We start from the raw sequence: 17,000 nt of genomic DNA on the forward strand, positions 1-17,000 counted from the left end.
GTTTAACAAAATACAATTCGCTTTCTGTTAAAATAAACAATCTACAAAATAGGAGTAAAGGACTGTTTCCTTAAAATGATAAACAGTTTATATCTAAAACCAAGAGCTATCATTATTTACAATGAAGATAAGCTAGAATCCTTTCCAATAAATTCAGGGATGAAACAAGAATTTCCCTTGCTATCACTTCTACTTGACATTGTACTAAAAATGCTGGCTCTGGCAATAAGCACCCCCCGCCCCCCCCCAAAAAAAAGAAATTGAAGAAATAACCATAGTAAAGAAGAAATAAAATCATTACTTTTGGAAGATATGTTGTAGTACTTAAAGAACCCTAAAGAATCAATAAAAATTAATTGAAAAAAAAAACTTGAACCAACTTATAGGGCTTGAAATAAATCCACACAAAACATCAATATTTCTAGTAGGAAAGAGGAAAGAGATAGAAAAATTCCACTTAGATTTACTACAGAATGCTTAAAATAATTGGAAGTCTATTTTCTAAGATACACACAAGAACTATAAAAACACAACTATAAAACACCTTTGACAAATAAATATAGCTTTAAATAACTGGGAAAATATTAATTGCTGAGAAGTATGGTAAGCCAATTTAATAAAAATGACAATACTATGTAAATTAATTTACTTATTTTATGCCACACCAATCAAACTACTTAAGGACCACCAGAAAAAAATAATAACAAAATCCATATAGAAAGTGAAAATGGTTAAGAATCTCAAAAGAAATAATGAAAATAAATGTAAACAAAAGGGGCCTAGCATGCTAGACTTCAAACTATACTATACAGTATATAACACAGTAGTCATTATTAAAAACAATTTGGTACTGGTTAAAAAGTAGAGACTGATGATATTAGGTATATAACAAATAGAGGCAAATGCATCTAACACCCTAGTATCTGACAAACACAAAGACCTTAGTGGGATAAGAACTCATTATTTGACAAAATTTATGGAAAAAATTGGAAGCAATATGAAAGAAATTAGATGTAGATCAACATCTTATATTAAGACAAGCTCTAAATGGATAGGTGATCTACATATAAAAGGTCACATCATGAACAAATTAGAGAAATAAAGAAATTTTTACCTGTTGGATATATGAATAGAAAAGTTTCTGACTAAACATAAACTAGAGAGACTAACAGAAGACAAAATGGGTAATTCTGATTATATTAAATTAAAAAGGGATTGCATAAACAAATCGAATAAAGCTAAGATTAAAAGGGGAAGCAATTAGCTCGGGGGAAATCTTTATAGTAAGTTTATATTATAAAGGTCTCATTCTCAAAACCTATAAGGAACTAAGAGAAAGAGCCATTTGCTGGCTGATAAATTATTAAATGATACGAGCAGACAGTTCTCAACTGAAAAAATCCAAGAGATTAATAGTCATATGAAAACGCTCCAAATCACTACCCATTAGAAAAATGCAAATTAAAACAATTCTGAGATTTCAACCTCACACTCAGAATACCAGTGATGATGAAAAGGAAAATGATAAATGTTTTTGACAAAGTAGGAGAAAACAGGCATAGTGGTGCACTGTTGGTCCATCCATCAATGGATACACTTCTTCTGGAAAGTAATTGGGAATTATAGCAAAAAGTTACTAAATAATACCCAGTTATACATACCACTGCCAGAACTATACACAAAAGGGATTTAAAAAATAAGAAAAGGTCTCATGCTTTTTTTTTTATATACAGTAGATCTTCTCAAGGTGGCAAAAAGCTGGAAACTAAGGGGATATCCATTAACTGAGGAATGGCTGAATAAGATGTGGTATATGAATGTGATGGAATTCTATTGTAGTGTAACAAATGAGGAAATAGAAGATTTCAAAAAATCATGAGCTTCCACAAAGTGATATAAGCAGAACTATAAAAAAAATTAGGTTAGCATCAGTATTATTAAAAACAAACAATTTGAGGACTTTTATAAATTGATAAAGGATGAAATGAGTAGGAACAGAAGAACATTTCACATAATAATAATATTGTAAAAACAAATGACTTGTAAAGCTGTAAGAACTAAGCTCAATACAATGACCATTCATGATTCCAGAGGACCAATGAAAAAAAAGCTATCCATTACAAAGAAGTGATGGATTTAGGATGCATAATGCAACATGTATGTTTTTATGGAATTTGTTTTGCTTGATTACACATATTTGTTAGAAGAGATTTGTTTTCCCCTTCTTTTGTTTCCCTAAAAGGTAGGGAGTGGGAGGGAGAGAAAATACATTACTGTTACTTTTTTAAATAGAGGTGAGGAGTGCTATAGATGTGGAATGTTGCATGTGCTTTCAGATGAGATTGCTGTATCATTAATTTTACTTAACCATTTTACTTTGTTATAAAAGACCTTTCAGGAAGTCTGAGTAATCTGAAAATGTTTTTAATATAAAAACAAAAAACCCATTAATATAAATTTTTTAAAGAAGGAAGTCAATATGGGGGAGGGGGACAGAAAACTCTTTAGGTCTAATAACTGCTGATAAAGACTGGGGCAACCCTAATGTAGGCTTCTTACCATAAATCTAGAATTACTTCAGGCTCTGCACAGAATTTTCTTTTAAATATTTGCTAAAAATAGTTTGATACAATTAATTACAGTGCCTATATTATTTCAAGCAACAAGTCTGAGATGAAAGAAATTTATGGAAAATAATGTTGGGATTTTTTTCCTGTAGTTCCTCTAAATAAGGAGGGCCAACTTTGTGGTGAACTAACCACAATTAAAGTTCTATTAAGCTAAGGAATAAAAGTAGATTACACAAGATCAAACATGCTTATGTGCGGCGATCAATACTGATAATCATGGGTGATAAAGGCAATGTCTGTACTAACTACAGAACTGATGAAAAGATCCAATTTTACTAGGTGATGTTAGGTGCTATGTATTTACACATTATGCTTTTGGTCTAATGTATGCAACTTTGCTATGAAGTATATGTGATTGATGTATCCAGCACACTATATACAACTCTAATATCAGATGCTGTGTACTAATTATGTGTAGGCAGTTTATGAATCTAGGATTATTATGTAATATGTATGCTACGTACAAATTAATGAACGTTTTGGTGTACACCTACATACTGTGCCTATATCCCTGGTAGGATTTCTAGGGATTGCAAATTTTCCACTGGGATGAGAGTTTAAGGGAAGCAATGACTTTGTGCTAGAATACAGGGCACCTCTACCTCTCCCACTATGGGGCTACTAAGTACCTCTTGGAAGCATGTTAAAATTCAAGTCTATTTGCATGGCATCAGCACTATCTGCACAGGGTGTGATGGGAATTAAAAGGGGCAAATGAAAAGCAACATAGTTATTCCAAGCGTAAGAAGGATTCAGCAGGAAGTATGCACTGCATGAGGATGTTGTATACAACCTTTATTCTGGGACAGGGAAGAAGTGAAAGGAATTTACTCACTCTGACCCAGCTACTTTTTTCTGTCTGGGGGTGGGGAGGAAAGGCAGCAAGGTGAGTATATACAATCTTAGCAGTTGCATGAGTGAGAACTCTGTCAGCCACACTTGTGTAGGCTTGACTAACCAATGAGTTGAAAATGGGCTAATGATTCCTGGAGCAGTATTAAGCATCAGTCATAGGTCCAGCCCATGGCAACAGAGACTTGGTAAAAAGCAGCAACAAACAGCACTTTCAGAAGGAAAACATGCAGGGAACGATGGCTAAGAAGAGAGAGCTAAGGATAGCTTTGGGATCACAATATGCTAAACTTGTGCTAAAGGTGATGCAGAGAGGGATCAGGACCCACCCAGTGGAGCCAGAGGAGTGAAATTTAGGGTTGGGGTTATGGACATCAGATCTGATTGACTGTTTGCTGGGAGCCAGAGCTATAAGAGCCTGAAGCATGCATTCCCCAGACAGTCGTTCCCTTACACACTGGTGTGGGAGTCTTTAGGAGATTGCCTCCTTTTTGTGCATGGGGTGGGGAAGAGGCCTAAGAAAGATTCCCTTGCTTGATTTGTCTCTGCTATTTTTATCACAATTAAATTATTGACATTAGATTTTTGCCAGATTTACTGGAAGAGAATGCATTGGAATAGCACCTTGAGATATGTTTGCATAATTTTTATTAGCCAAAATATAACTTACCAAACCTAGGGCTCTAGAGTTTAGTAGTCTACATGGTACATTTGTGTTCCTGCATATTTTGCTCATTGTTGGCATGTCTTGTTCATAGAGGATGATGTTAGGATTGTCCCTATAGCACTCTGAATGGACTCAAAATCCTTCCTAGTCCCTAGGCACGGTCCCTATGCTTACATACTGCCTTGGATAGAGAGGCAGTGCTCATACATCACTGATGTTATGCCTGCACACCAGCTGACAAGGTAATAAGGAAATCCCTCAGTCTCATGAGTTTGAGGATTTTTCTTAAGGTCTGGGATTCTACATCTACTCAGCATATAAACTGGTATATCCAATAGCACAAATGGTAGATGACATTTAATTCTACTGCCCTAATTCTATTGTATGAGAGTGTGCAATATCTAAGGACCCCAAATTAATCTCATTAGTTTTCTGATAGTGGAGGTATGTCCCCTGAATAACAGGAGAATTTAACCTATCAATCCTCTTATTTGGTTTGAAAATACCTGGTCTAAGCTTCACCCAACAATCACTTTTTGACATCAGATCTTATGGACTGTTTGTCAACTTCTTACAAAGGATATCCTTACTGGGTTCGTTAAAGGTTGTTTCTGGATTTATTCAAATCAACTAATTGAGTTCTTTTGATTTTGTTTGTTTTTTAAGATAAAAACAGCAACTTCTTAGTAAACTTGGAAACAATTAGGATTCAAAGTCAAGTTGAGCCTCTGGATATTCACTCACTTGAATTAGCTCATCGATCATAGATGTAGAGCTGAAAAGGACTTTAGAAGTCACGGAGCACAACTTTCTCTGTTTACAGATAAAGAAACTGAGGTACACAGGTTAAGTAACTTGTATAGGGTCACATAGTAAATGAGAGAGCTTAGATTTGAATTCAAGTTCTTTGATTACTAAGCTATCAGTGTTTCCACTGCATTCTGCTGCCTCCAGATGAGTAGCTTCTTCCTCTGGAAACTTCTTAAGTGAAAGCAGAGGAGCAATAAAACTTGACAATATGGTACCACACTTCTAACCTGGTCTCAGATTCCTACAGTCTACTGCTACCCATTGGTTCTAGTCCTTACTACTGAGTACAGTTATTTTTCAGATTTTTTTTTGGAGCCATGATTTTTAAAAATCTAACGGTAATTAAAGCTGTCCTTTCTGTCACCTAGCATAACTATATGTAAACAAGATATGATCTTGATATGTATATTTATAAAGAAGATAGGTTTGTATTTAAATGATTTATAAACTATTTTGCCCTCAAAAATAATCTCAAAAACTCATAAACTTCTTTAATGAATGGCAATATCTTCTCCATTAAGGCAAAGATGACTGAATTTAAATTTAATATCTGATGTCCTTGAAGAGCTCAAGGAATTCAAGGTCAAAAGACAGTAGAATACCTGATTGTAACAAGGAACCTTTTGCATTCTTGTGTAAGCTGTAATTAGTAAAAACAGCAATCACCAAACATCACAACATTCAAATCAGTAACATACCAATTCCATTAACTGTTTGAGCTGACCTATCTCTTCTGGAAGAGACCCAAGCTTGTTGTTACTTGCAATTAAGACTTTGAGAGGGAGACCACACAGGCAGGCCGGCAACGATGACAGCTGATTGCGACTGCAACAAGAAACGGAATAATATAAATAAAAAATTCAGCTTATATTATGCCATATGTTTATGTGAGTTATCATCTGGAAATGAAAGCAGCAGTTTATAAAGTTAATCTTTTCTGGATATGCTAGCAGTTTACATGGCAAGTATTCAAAAAAAAAGAATAACTTTGGGAAGACAAAGTTGAAGCTATTTATTTTTAAAAGTTTTATTTAAACACCAAATAGAAGCACATTTGGAGGGGTGCAGCACAGTGGATAGAGTGCTGAGCCTGGGGTCAAGAAGACTTGGGTTCAAATCTGGCCTCCAACACTTACTAGATGCATGACCCTGTTTGCCTTAGTCTCCTCTTCAGAAAACGGGGACAATAACAGCACCTACCTCACAGAGTTGTTGTGAGGACCCAATGAAATAATAATTATGAAGCACTAAGCACAGTGCCTGGCACATAGTAAGTGCTGTATACATTTTTCACCAACACCATCATCATCATCATCTCTTCTTCCCACACTGAAAAACATCACTGCTATTCTCTTTAAAAAAAAAAAACCTAATATTTTATTTTTCTCCAATTACACATGAAAACAATTTTCAACATTCTTTTTTCCAATATTCATTTTTAAAATTGAGTCCAAATTCTCTCCCTCCCCATCCCCCTCGTTGAGAAGGCAAGCAATTTGACATAGGTTATACATGAAACACTGCTATTCTCAAAGACACAAAACTCATTTTATCAGCCTGCACCCATTTTTGACAGTATATCCAGACAGCCAAGACCAACCAGAAGGTAGCATATACTGTTCTTCCCTGATAACATACAGAAAAAATTCAAGTTGGGGCAAATATGTTTAGTAAACATGAAAATGCACATTTTTTTTCATCTAAGTCAGAAATAGTGAGGAAAGGACCATAGTTCACTGAAAAGTAGGCCAATTTCTGACACCTAAGAGCTAGGGTCTCTACTAAAACCAGACATGCAGTGTGATATATTGGGAAAATCATCTTATTTGGAGCCAAAGAACTGAGGTCCCAATCCTGCCCCTGCTACTTTATAGCTGCGTGACCTTTGTCAAGTCATTGCCTCACCCGTAAAATGAAGGAGTCTTGACTGGAGGGCCTCTCAAGTTCCTCCTTTGTTCCAGCTCTCTACCTATTATCCTATCATCATGGAGCCACTACAGCTAAAGCCTATATTGAAGCCTCAAGAGAAGTATCGTTAAAAAAGAAACAAGAAACATAACTCCTCAGATCTGACCTGAAAGCAAAAATTATGCCTGCTACAAGAGAAATTATTTGGTTCCCAGAAGTGGTCGCAGAGGCCTCCTCTGATATTCTCCCTGCCAGACGCTTTGCCCCATTTCCCCTCTAATGCAGCGGGCTGCCAACTTTCTACAATCGACTCTCAGTTGTGTGAAGCACCAGGAAACAACACGGATAAATAAAACCCAGAGATGATCCAAAATTCTCAGTCATTTACCTCAACTTCCTCCCCACCAAGGACTCATTTTTGCTTCTAACGTGTTAATAACCTAGGTTCAGAAACTAAGTTATTGGATAAAGATCACATTCCTAACAAAGGGTGGAATCAGAATTGCTGCCACAGTTTGAACCCCGGTCTTCTCAGTTCTGGTTCAGCACTCTTTCTACTACACTACTGCCTTTCACAGTCAGACGACTTGTAAGTGTCCACTAAATCCTACTTTGCTGTCATTCTGTAGTGTGGCAATGATCCTAGGCGAGTCATATATGCCATCATAACAAAAGCTCTGGCAGATTCTCCTATGATGCAGAGGCTTTGGCGGCAGGCTGGGGCTACTTCCCGATAACCAACATCCCCAAGTACAGAGAAACTAATCATGTCAGAAGCTGGATGCTTTCTTTGGCTAGGGTCTATGAAACAAAGAAAAATATAAAATGGCCTTCAGGCCTTTATGGTCCCCTTTGGAGCACAGTGGCAGAGAAGTGGAAAAGGAGACAAAGGGTGCTGAGAGGCACAGTTCTTAGATGGTTCACACATTCTAAAAGCTTATACTTTTACCAGGGGATCAAAATGTACATAAATGACATATAAGGCAGAACGTGATAAAGGCAAATAAGAGATCAACAAAATGTTCTAAGAAAATTTGAGGAAGGAGGGAGCAATCTCACTTCGAAGAATCATAGAGGGCTTTATGGAAGAGTTGGTACCTTAGCTGGGCCTTGATTTCAACAGGTAGTCATATATAAAACAATACATGAAGAATATTTTTACCCATCTCATCCCCACTCTCTCACCTTCCCATCAAGATTAAAAAGGTTCTCAGTACTTGACTCCTATGTGTCTGATCAAATATGTCTGATCAATCTATCAACTCACACCTTCCCTTTACCACCTCCCTTATTAGATTAAAATTTCTATTCCAGCAGTCTCAGGTTTTAGGTATCCTGATGATTTCATTAAGTAGCCCATGACAGTTAAAAAAAAAAAGCCCTCAAAAGGTTCACATTCATCATCATTTGAATAATTGATGAGATTAAATTTCTTAAGATATATTTGAATTTTAAATAATAGTAACAACAGCCAGCACTTATATATAGCACTTTGCATTGCAAAACACTGTACATATAATATCTCATTTGACTTTAAAAGAACTCTCCAATATGGTCCCTTGGAGGAAGAAAAAGGGCAGGGGTTTTTCCAATTCCTGGCTGTTCCTTCTCCTTTCCCAGTCCCTACCCCCTAGCAAATGGCATGTATGATTTGCCATTAAGGAAGAATACTCAAATTAAACTCACAGTCCCTGATTAGGCCCTTTCCTCTCTTCTCTTTACATTCTCTCACTTGGTAACATTCGCAGTTTTAACAGTTTCTATAGCTCCCCTAGTTCCAGTGATCCGCACTATATTGTTGATTCCTAGATGTATATATTGAGCTTAGATCTTTCTGGAGTTCCCACTCTCACATTGCTAACTACTAGCTAGACATATCAAACTGGACAACAATAAGCTTCCCAAATTTTATGTCCAAAACAGAACTCACTATCTTTGCCCTCAAACTCACTCACCTTTCAAACTTTCCTATTGTCTGTTTCCTATGTCTGGGCACCATCTGTCTGGTTCATAATCTTGGTCTCCCCAGCTCCTCATTCTTGCTTTGCCCCATGTATCCAAACAATTGCCAAAGCTTATTGTTTCTATCTATACATCTCTTGCATGTCTATTCTTGTTTACTCGCACAATCACCATGTAGCTGGAGGCCCTCATCACATTTTGCCTAGACCAGGGGTGGGGAACCTGCAGCCTTGAGGCCACATGTGGCCCTCCAGGTCCTCGGGTGCAGCCTTTTGACTGAATCCAAACTTCACAGAACAAATCCCCTTAATAAAAGGATTTGTTCTGTAAAACTTAGACTCGGTCAAAAAGCTGCACCCAAGGACCTAGAAGGCCACATGTGGTTTAGGCCCTCAGGTTCCCCACCCCTGACCTGTTATAATAGCTTATTTGGACTCCCTACCTCAAACCTCAAACTTGACTGAGAGCAGGGATTACTTTTTGCCTTGCTTTGCATCCCTAGCACAATGCTCAGCACATAGTAGGCATTTAATAAATGCTTATTGATTCGACTCTTCCCACTCTAATGCATCCTCCATATACCCAAAGTAATATTTTCCTCAAGTGTAATTAGGTCCATTTCCCTACTCAATAAACTCGACTGGTTTCCTATTATGTCTAGGTTCAAATATTAACTCCTCTGACATTTAAAGCTTTTTAAAATCTGGCCCCTTGCTACCTTTCCAGTCTTCTTACACATTACTCCCCTCCACATAATATGTAAATTCAGCCATATTTGTCTATTTGTTGTCCTGTTCACATGAAACCCCATCTTCCACCTCTATATGTTTGTACTGACTATTCCCTATCCTCACTTCTGCCTCTTGGTATCTTTGGGTTTTTTTTCAAGACTTAGCCCAAGTATCACCTTCTACATGAAATCTTCACTGATTCCCTCAAGTGCTAGAGCACTTCCTTCCCAAACTACTTTGTGTTCATTTTCTATATGTTATGTATATACTTATATATCTACATGTTATCTCTCTCTCTCTTTTTTTTTAAGTTAGGCAATGGAGTTAAGTGACTTGCCCAGAGTCATGTAGCTAGTGTTATGTGTCTGAGGCCACATTTGAACTCAGGTCCTCCTGAATCCAAGGCTGAAGCTCTATCCACTGCACCACCTAGCTGCCCCTACATGTCATCTCTTATAGTAGAATGTAAACTCCTTGAGGTCATAGTGCCTCACATACAATAATCTCTTAATAAATGCTTGTTAATGACTTGACTCAGTCTGTCACTCAGCTAACCTTGGAGCACTTCCCCAGATGCAGCTTTCTGTTAGATAACAGATAGGAGAAGAGAGTTTCTCAGACAGAGCCAGGAAGGTAGATTTTAGGAAGAAGGTGGTAGAGGGGGGCTGGATGTCTCTTCATGGGGGAAGCTCAGACTGCAGGACTAGAAAAGCATTGCCAACATCTTACCCTTACTACTAGGGTGGACAATGTAAGGCAAGACTTCCATGGAATCATCCTTAGACCTCATTTTTCAAAGAGAAGCCAAGTTCTATCTGGATCAAAGAGGCAGAGAAAAGGCCAGTACTAAGAAAATTTCTAATACAATGTGATCTATCTTAGTACCTTTCCCTGAACTTCTCTAAAGGCATCACAGAACTGAAGTCAAATGATCATTCTTTTAATCAGATTAATGATATGAGATGTTTAAATGTTTAAAATTATTTACAGTTTCATCAATTTAATTTGAGTCAAGATTTGAATAAGTCAATGCTCATACAATGTCTTGTTTCTAGATATTCTAAAATATGCAAGAATTCAAGTTAAAACATTTACTAACTACCTGTTACCTTCAAGACATTATGGTAGGTATTAGCCATACACTTTAAAAATAAAGCAAAACCCTAGTCCTTGTACACAAAGAGCCTATATTCTAAAAGAGAGATAAAATTTGTACACAGATAAATATAATTGAAGGTTTATGCCCTTTATGTCCTTATCACCTATCACCTGTACTAGTACAATGGCTTCCTAATTGGCCTCCATGTCTTCTGTCTCTCTCACTCCAATTTTTTTTCCAATAAAGCCACCAAAATTAGTTTCCTAAAGCACAAGTAGGATCAAATACAAACTCCTCTATGTGGCAATGAAAGTAAAGGGGAAAAGAGAGTTCACTTAAAAGAAATTCATTTTGGAGCGAAAAATGAATGGAAACTTGTCAGTTCCATAAAGCAAAGGGTACCAGTATGCCTGATCATCTTTATCCACAGCAAGCAAGAGATGAAAGCATTAGTAACATAATCAAAAATTGTTATACTTTACTTATTAAATAATTTAGCTTCAGAATGTAATATATAATCCCAGGAAGTAGCTATCCTTTACTAATTATGCAACACATAGGCTACTATTAAAATTAGTTTGAATTTCCTAAGAATATGTCAACTGACATTAAGTTAAATAGTAATCATAATGTTTTCCCTCTGTACTGGGGAATAAATTTAATTATGAACTGGCTAAATCATCTTTGTCCTTTTCTTCCTACAGATTTTTAGCAGAAAATAGTAAATTGGAGAAGGGAATTTTATGATATTAAATATTTGTTATACTAAAGAATCAAGTTAAAATTAGTTTTATTCTACAGTAAGAAATTAGTTCAGATTCGCTGTCTACTTAAGTAGAATATGTCCTGAACTATTTTCAGGTAACTAGATATTGCCCATTTTATTTGATTTTTGGAATTTGGTTATACTGATTGACATTTTGAAAGACTATCCTAATCTTGCATCTGAAAGTAGGAATTTAAGGAACCTAAGTAAACCAAATGCCTAGCTGATGATTTTAAATGATATACATGTATATTCAAAACAAGTTCACACACACACATATATATGTATGTATATATGTGTGTGTGTATATGTATATATATATATATATATATACAGCTACAGTTGTTTTCAGTCATGTCCAACTCTTTGTGACTCCATTTGGGATCTTCTTGGCAGAGAAACTGGAGTAATTTGCCATTTCCTTTTGTAGCTCATTTTACAGATGAGGACACAGAGGCAAACAAGAGTTAAGTGACTTGACCAGGGTCACACCGCTAGTAAATCTGAGGCCATATTTAAAATCAGAGAGATGAATCTTCCTCACTTCAGACTATGCATTCTATTCACTGCTGCCAACTAGCTGCCCATATATACATATATCTATCTATATATCTAGATATATACATATATCTATCTAGATATATACATATATCTATCTAGATATATACATATATCTATCTATCTAGATATATATATATATCTAGATATATACATATATCTATATATAGATATGTATATATCTATGTGTGTGTGTGTGTGTGTGTGTACAAATACAGATACACATGAAATTCAAATATATACTAAATATATACTAAATTCAAAGTGAAATCCCATCCTACAATTTAATTTGAGGGTCAAGGGACTCATGATGAACCATGCTATTCACCACCAGATAGAGAATTAATAGACTGAGAGTAGAGATTGAAGCATATTTTCTTCTCTTTCTTTTCCTTGCTTGTTTTTTGGGGAACATATAAATAAAGAAATGTGTTTTGCATGACTATTCATATCTGTAATGTTTGGTTTGCAGCACAGAATAGTGGAGTTTAAGAAAGATTGAAGCCTACAGTATGAGTTGTAAATGGAAACCAAGAAAATATCATATAGCCAGTTATTATCATAAACCTATTTAAGAAGTACAATGGTGGATAACTGAACAAACTATGATTACATAAAAATGTAATGTAATATTATTATGCCATAAGAAATGATACTATGAAGAATTTGAGAAAAATGAAAATCTCTGTATGAAGTGATAAAGAAAGCAGCGTTTGGGAGATTCTGAAAGAAAGTGTGGGAGAGAAGAGGTATTAGGCTACCTAAAAAATTGAAGGTCTACAGAGCCATTGTGCTGACCTCACTGTTGGATGTCTGTGAAACCTGGATAATCTACCAATACCATGCCAGGAAACTGAATCATTTCCATTTGAATTGTCTTAGGAAGATTCTGAAGATCACTTGACAAGACAAGGTACCAGACACCCAGGTCTTTTCTGGAGCTAAACTGCCAAGCATTCAAACTCTACTGCAGAGAGTGTGACTCCAATGGGCTGGTCATGTTGTTACAGTACAAAACACACATTTAGCTAAAAAACTATTTTATGAAAAACTCATATGAGGCAGGTGCTCACATAGTGGTCAGAAGAAGTGACAGAAGGACACTCGCAATGTCTCTCTGAAGAACTTTGGAATCAGTTGTGAGACATGGGAGACATTGGCAAAGGACTGCCCAGCATGATGTGTCCACATCACCATGCTCTATGAGCAAAGCAGAATTGCAGTAGTTCAAAAGAAACATGAGATGTGCAAATTTAGTGATATCACATCAATTGTTTTTATGGACTATTTGTGCCCAACCTGTGGTAGAGCCTTCCAAGTTTGTATTGGTCTAATCAGTCATAGTTGGACACACTGCATCTTGACTCCAACATAATGATGTCATTTTGGTCCTCTTTGAGAATGAAAGACAACAACCATACCATAAGTCAACCATACCGTACCTAAAAATAATTCAACATTTTAAAAAAAACTGCATTTTCCACACTCAGTGGTGTAATTAAGAAATTCTACACAAACAGATTTTAAAACGCATGGACAAAAAAGATCAACCATAATTATTATGTACATGGTTATTGTATACATGGTAAAAATACATTATATTTAACGCCTCTAATTTGAATTTGATGTTAAAAGAATTATAAAAGACTCTAGAATTTCCCATTTTGTAAGACAACTTTGAAACTGCATCTCTCTCTCTCTCTCTCTCTCTCTCTCTCCCCTCCCTCCCTCTCCTACCTTTCTTCTTCCTTCTTTTCTTAAATTATAGAACTATGAGTTTGGTAGCACTTTGAACCAGCGTGATTTTGACAACCTGGGTCAAACTCAAGTGTGCTTTAAAACTAGTTCACATCTTGGGAATGGCTCTCAGATCAAACAACAATATCCTTGCTTAGAGAAAGTAGAGGATTTACTTAGGCAGAACAACTCAGTTAACAGTAAAAACACAGTGAATGTTTAAAGAAACTCCAACTTTAGGCTTATTACTAGAGCTGCCCAAGCCTTTCCACTATGCATACCTGCACCATATTTGGGCTGTTGCAACAGAAACAGTTTCCCACAGTATCAGTCCATAAACCTTCCCAGAGTATAAATAAACTACTGCTTAAAATATTTAAATTCACTTTGCATCCAAGTCTTTTAGTAACCACTACAACAAATATTTGTTGTTAATAAACTTCACACTATTCAAGTCAGTGACAACTTGACCTTTCTCAATCATTTAGTCAATCCATTTCCTCTCCTACTTCCCTTAGGGCAAACTGACAAAATGGACCAGATTTTCCCCCATGCAAGATGAGTTTTTTTTTTTTTAATTTCCTCTAAATTACTTCTGAACTTGTACATTCCCTTTTTCTTCTTAAGAGCTACAGCAAAACGATTGCTACTAGAGGATGCTCTCTGTGCAGTAGTAATAATAAAATTTACCTGACACTCCTCCCAGCAAAACCCTTGAGAACAGTGATGGTTTTATATTTTGTGTTTGCACGGTTGAAACAGTTACTCATTAAGAGGCTAACTATTAAATCAGTCTTCAAGAAATCTAAGCCACAGTCAACTGCTCTTTAATACTGATGCACAGATTAAACGGTGGCTGATTATAAGAAGTTATTTGCATTGGGGATTAAGCTCCTAGTTTTGGTCCCTTTCTTATGGCCAGATGATTAACTGCCTACCATGGTTTTGAGTTCTTTTGTTTGTTAATCTTATTTGTAAAAATTTTATTAAAGCTTTTGCTTTCACATTCATTTCCCAGACATATACTGCTACAACATCTCTCCCCTACCTCCCCTCCAAAAAACCCATCCTTGTAAAAAAGAAAATTGTTTCAGCAAAACCAACAAAACAAACTATATATGGCAGCATATGCAACATTCTGTGATTATAGCACTACCTCCCTTCCACCCCACCACCGCAGGGAAGTATGTATCATGATTTGTTCCATAGGAACCAAACTGGTCACTACAAGGAATGAATGAATTTTTTAAAGAATATTAAGGTATTTGCCAAACACTGTGCTAAATAAAGAGGATCCAAACAGAAAAATAAGACAGTTACTGTTTTAGAAGACTTTGTCCTTTAATGGAGAGACACATTTGGGAGGATTCAACTACAGGTTAGGTGGAAAGGCCCAATGGCCCACAGGATGTACCAGTACAGGAGAAGGGAAGTCCCAGGGGTCTTTGCCTATTAGGATAAATGGCAATACTTGGGGATCTGCAGGACAAAACAGTAGAATAAATGGTAAGGCCTGGTGGTCCCCAGAACTCAGTGGCAGGGCAGGTAGTAAGGCCTGGTGGTCCACCATCTAAGCATAAGAATTAGAGCCTTTACTTGTTTGACCTCAGACAAGTCCCTTAACTTCTCTGGGCCTCAAGTTCCCTTATCTATAAAATGGGGAGGCTGGGCTATATGGCCTCTTAATCCCTTCCAGCTCTAAATCTATGAATTACGATTCCGGTGATAAAACTGCCCTTCGGTTACAGTGCTAATGCAGATTCAACTTTGTGTGGAGATCCTTGACATGGAAAATCTCTTTTCAATTTCTATTATTTTTTATCCAGCACTAGAATTCATCCAATCATATTACATATATCTAGCATCTGCCTCACGATACCACAAATTATCACACTGCCATCTACATTTTTACAATGTCTTATTAGCATTCAAATTATAGACACATTCAATTGAAATACTCTGAATTTTTGGGTCTCTATTTGCCTCAGTCTACCATTCAAACCATTATCCTATTCCCAAATTATGGAGTTTTCCAAGAAAGAAAGTTCCAAACATAGAATTAGTTAAGATCCTTGCCAGTAAGGCTTTAGGCATTATATGGCTGTATCTTGTCACATTAACTACATTTTTTTTTGACACTGGTAAAGACTGGAACCAAACTTTTCCAATTCTTGTTTTTGTCGGTGGAAGAAGTATTAAATCTCAAGTCCCTTGGTCTTTGATTCATCTCTCCAATCATTCAATTCTCACTGTATTTCTTAGTGTTTGATAAGGGGGAGTCAAGAGAAGGGTAAGTGACTACATGTGGTACACCAGAAGTTTACAATCTAGTTAAGAAGATAAATATATCACAAGTACACAATTTATACTGTATGACAAGGTAACACCACAAGGCATCATATGATAAATTATCAAAAAAAAAAGTGGTATAGATAGCAGGCACCAAAAGTTAAGGTAGAGATCAGTATGGGATCTAGAAATCAATAAAATCCCCTAGATCCTAGGTTCCAGACTTGATATATCATCAATCAATCAACAAATATTTATCAAGTACTCACTGTGTGCTAGGCACGGTATTAAACTCTGGGGATACAAATGAAGGCAAAAAAAAATCTGTGATTAAAATTATCTTCTAATCCTAACCTCACATTTTATAGAAGAGAAAACTGATGCCTAGAAAGGTAAACCATGATGCTCGCAGTCACAACACTGTAAACAGAAGAGCCAGCATTTGAATTTAGGTCTTTGAACTACACTTTCAGTATTGATTTAACTATACCATTCATTAAGGCAGATGAGCTGGATCTTGAAAAATAAGTAGGACTCGGAGAGATGGCAAGGAATTCTGGAGACAAAAGAAGAAGCCTGTAGTCAACAATAAGCATGACAGATTTGTGGGCTAATGAGGAGACTAGCATGACTGGATAAGAGAGTTTATGTTAGGGAACAGTAAGAGGCAAGGGTAGCTAGGTAGAATGGGACCAGATCATGGAGGACCTTGAATAGCATGATAATAAGTTAACCTACAAACCAACAGCAACTTATCACAGAAGTGGCGAAAAAGACAGTATGAGAGATGATTTTTAATGCCACACAAGTCAGTTGCTCCCAATAGAACTATGTAGAATTACAAAAGATGTGCATTGTGTGGCCCCCTCACTCTGTACTGTTTTTATCATCCTCTCAGGCACCCAAGGCCTCACTGCTTCGCAGCATCCTCCCTAACCTGGCACCCTCCTGCTGCTCTTGGTTCTCTATTTTCTCTCTACACTCTCACTTT

The 17,000-nt window shown here is 36.5% G+C and overlaps 1 protein-coding gene across 3 annotated transcripts in view; it reads right to left on the minus strand.

The window, feature by feature from the left end:
* LRCH1 (leucine rich repeats and calponin homology domain containing 1) overlaps positions 1-17,000 on the minus strand; it is a 242,002-nt gene that overhangs the window by 90,264 nt on the left and 134,738 nt on the right. For all 3 annotated transcript variants that reach the window (XM_027848157.1, XM_027848158.1, XM_027848159.1), the window contains exon 3: positions 5,658-5,784. In XM_027848157.1, the coding sequence (XP_027703958.1) occupies positions 5,658-5,784 (127 nt within the window). The remainder of the gene's footprint in view (positions 1-5,657; positions 5,785-17,000) is intronic.

The sequence above is a fragment of the Vombatus ursinus genome, unplaced genomic scaffold, assembly GCF_900497805.2.
Source record: "Vombatus ursinus unplaced genomic scaffold, bare-nosed wombat genome assembly UNPS02005659.1, whole genome shotgun sequence".
Classification (NCBI taxonomy): domain Eukaryota; kingdom Metazoa; phylum Chordata; class Mammalia; order Diprotodontia; family Vombatidae; genus Vombatus; species Vombatus ursinus.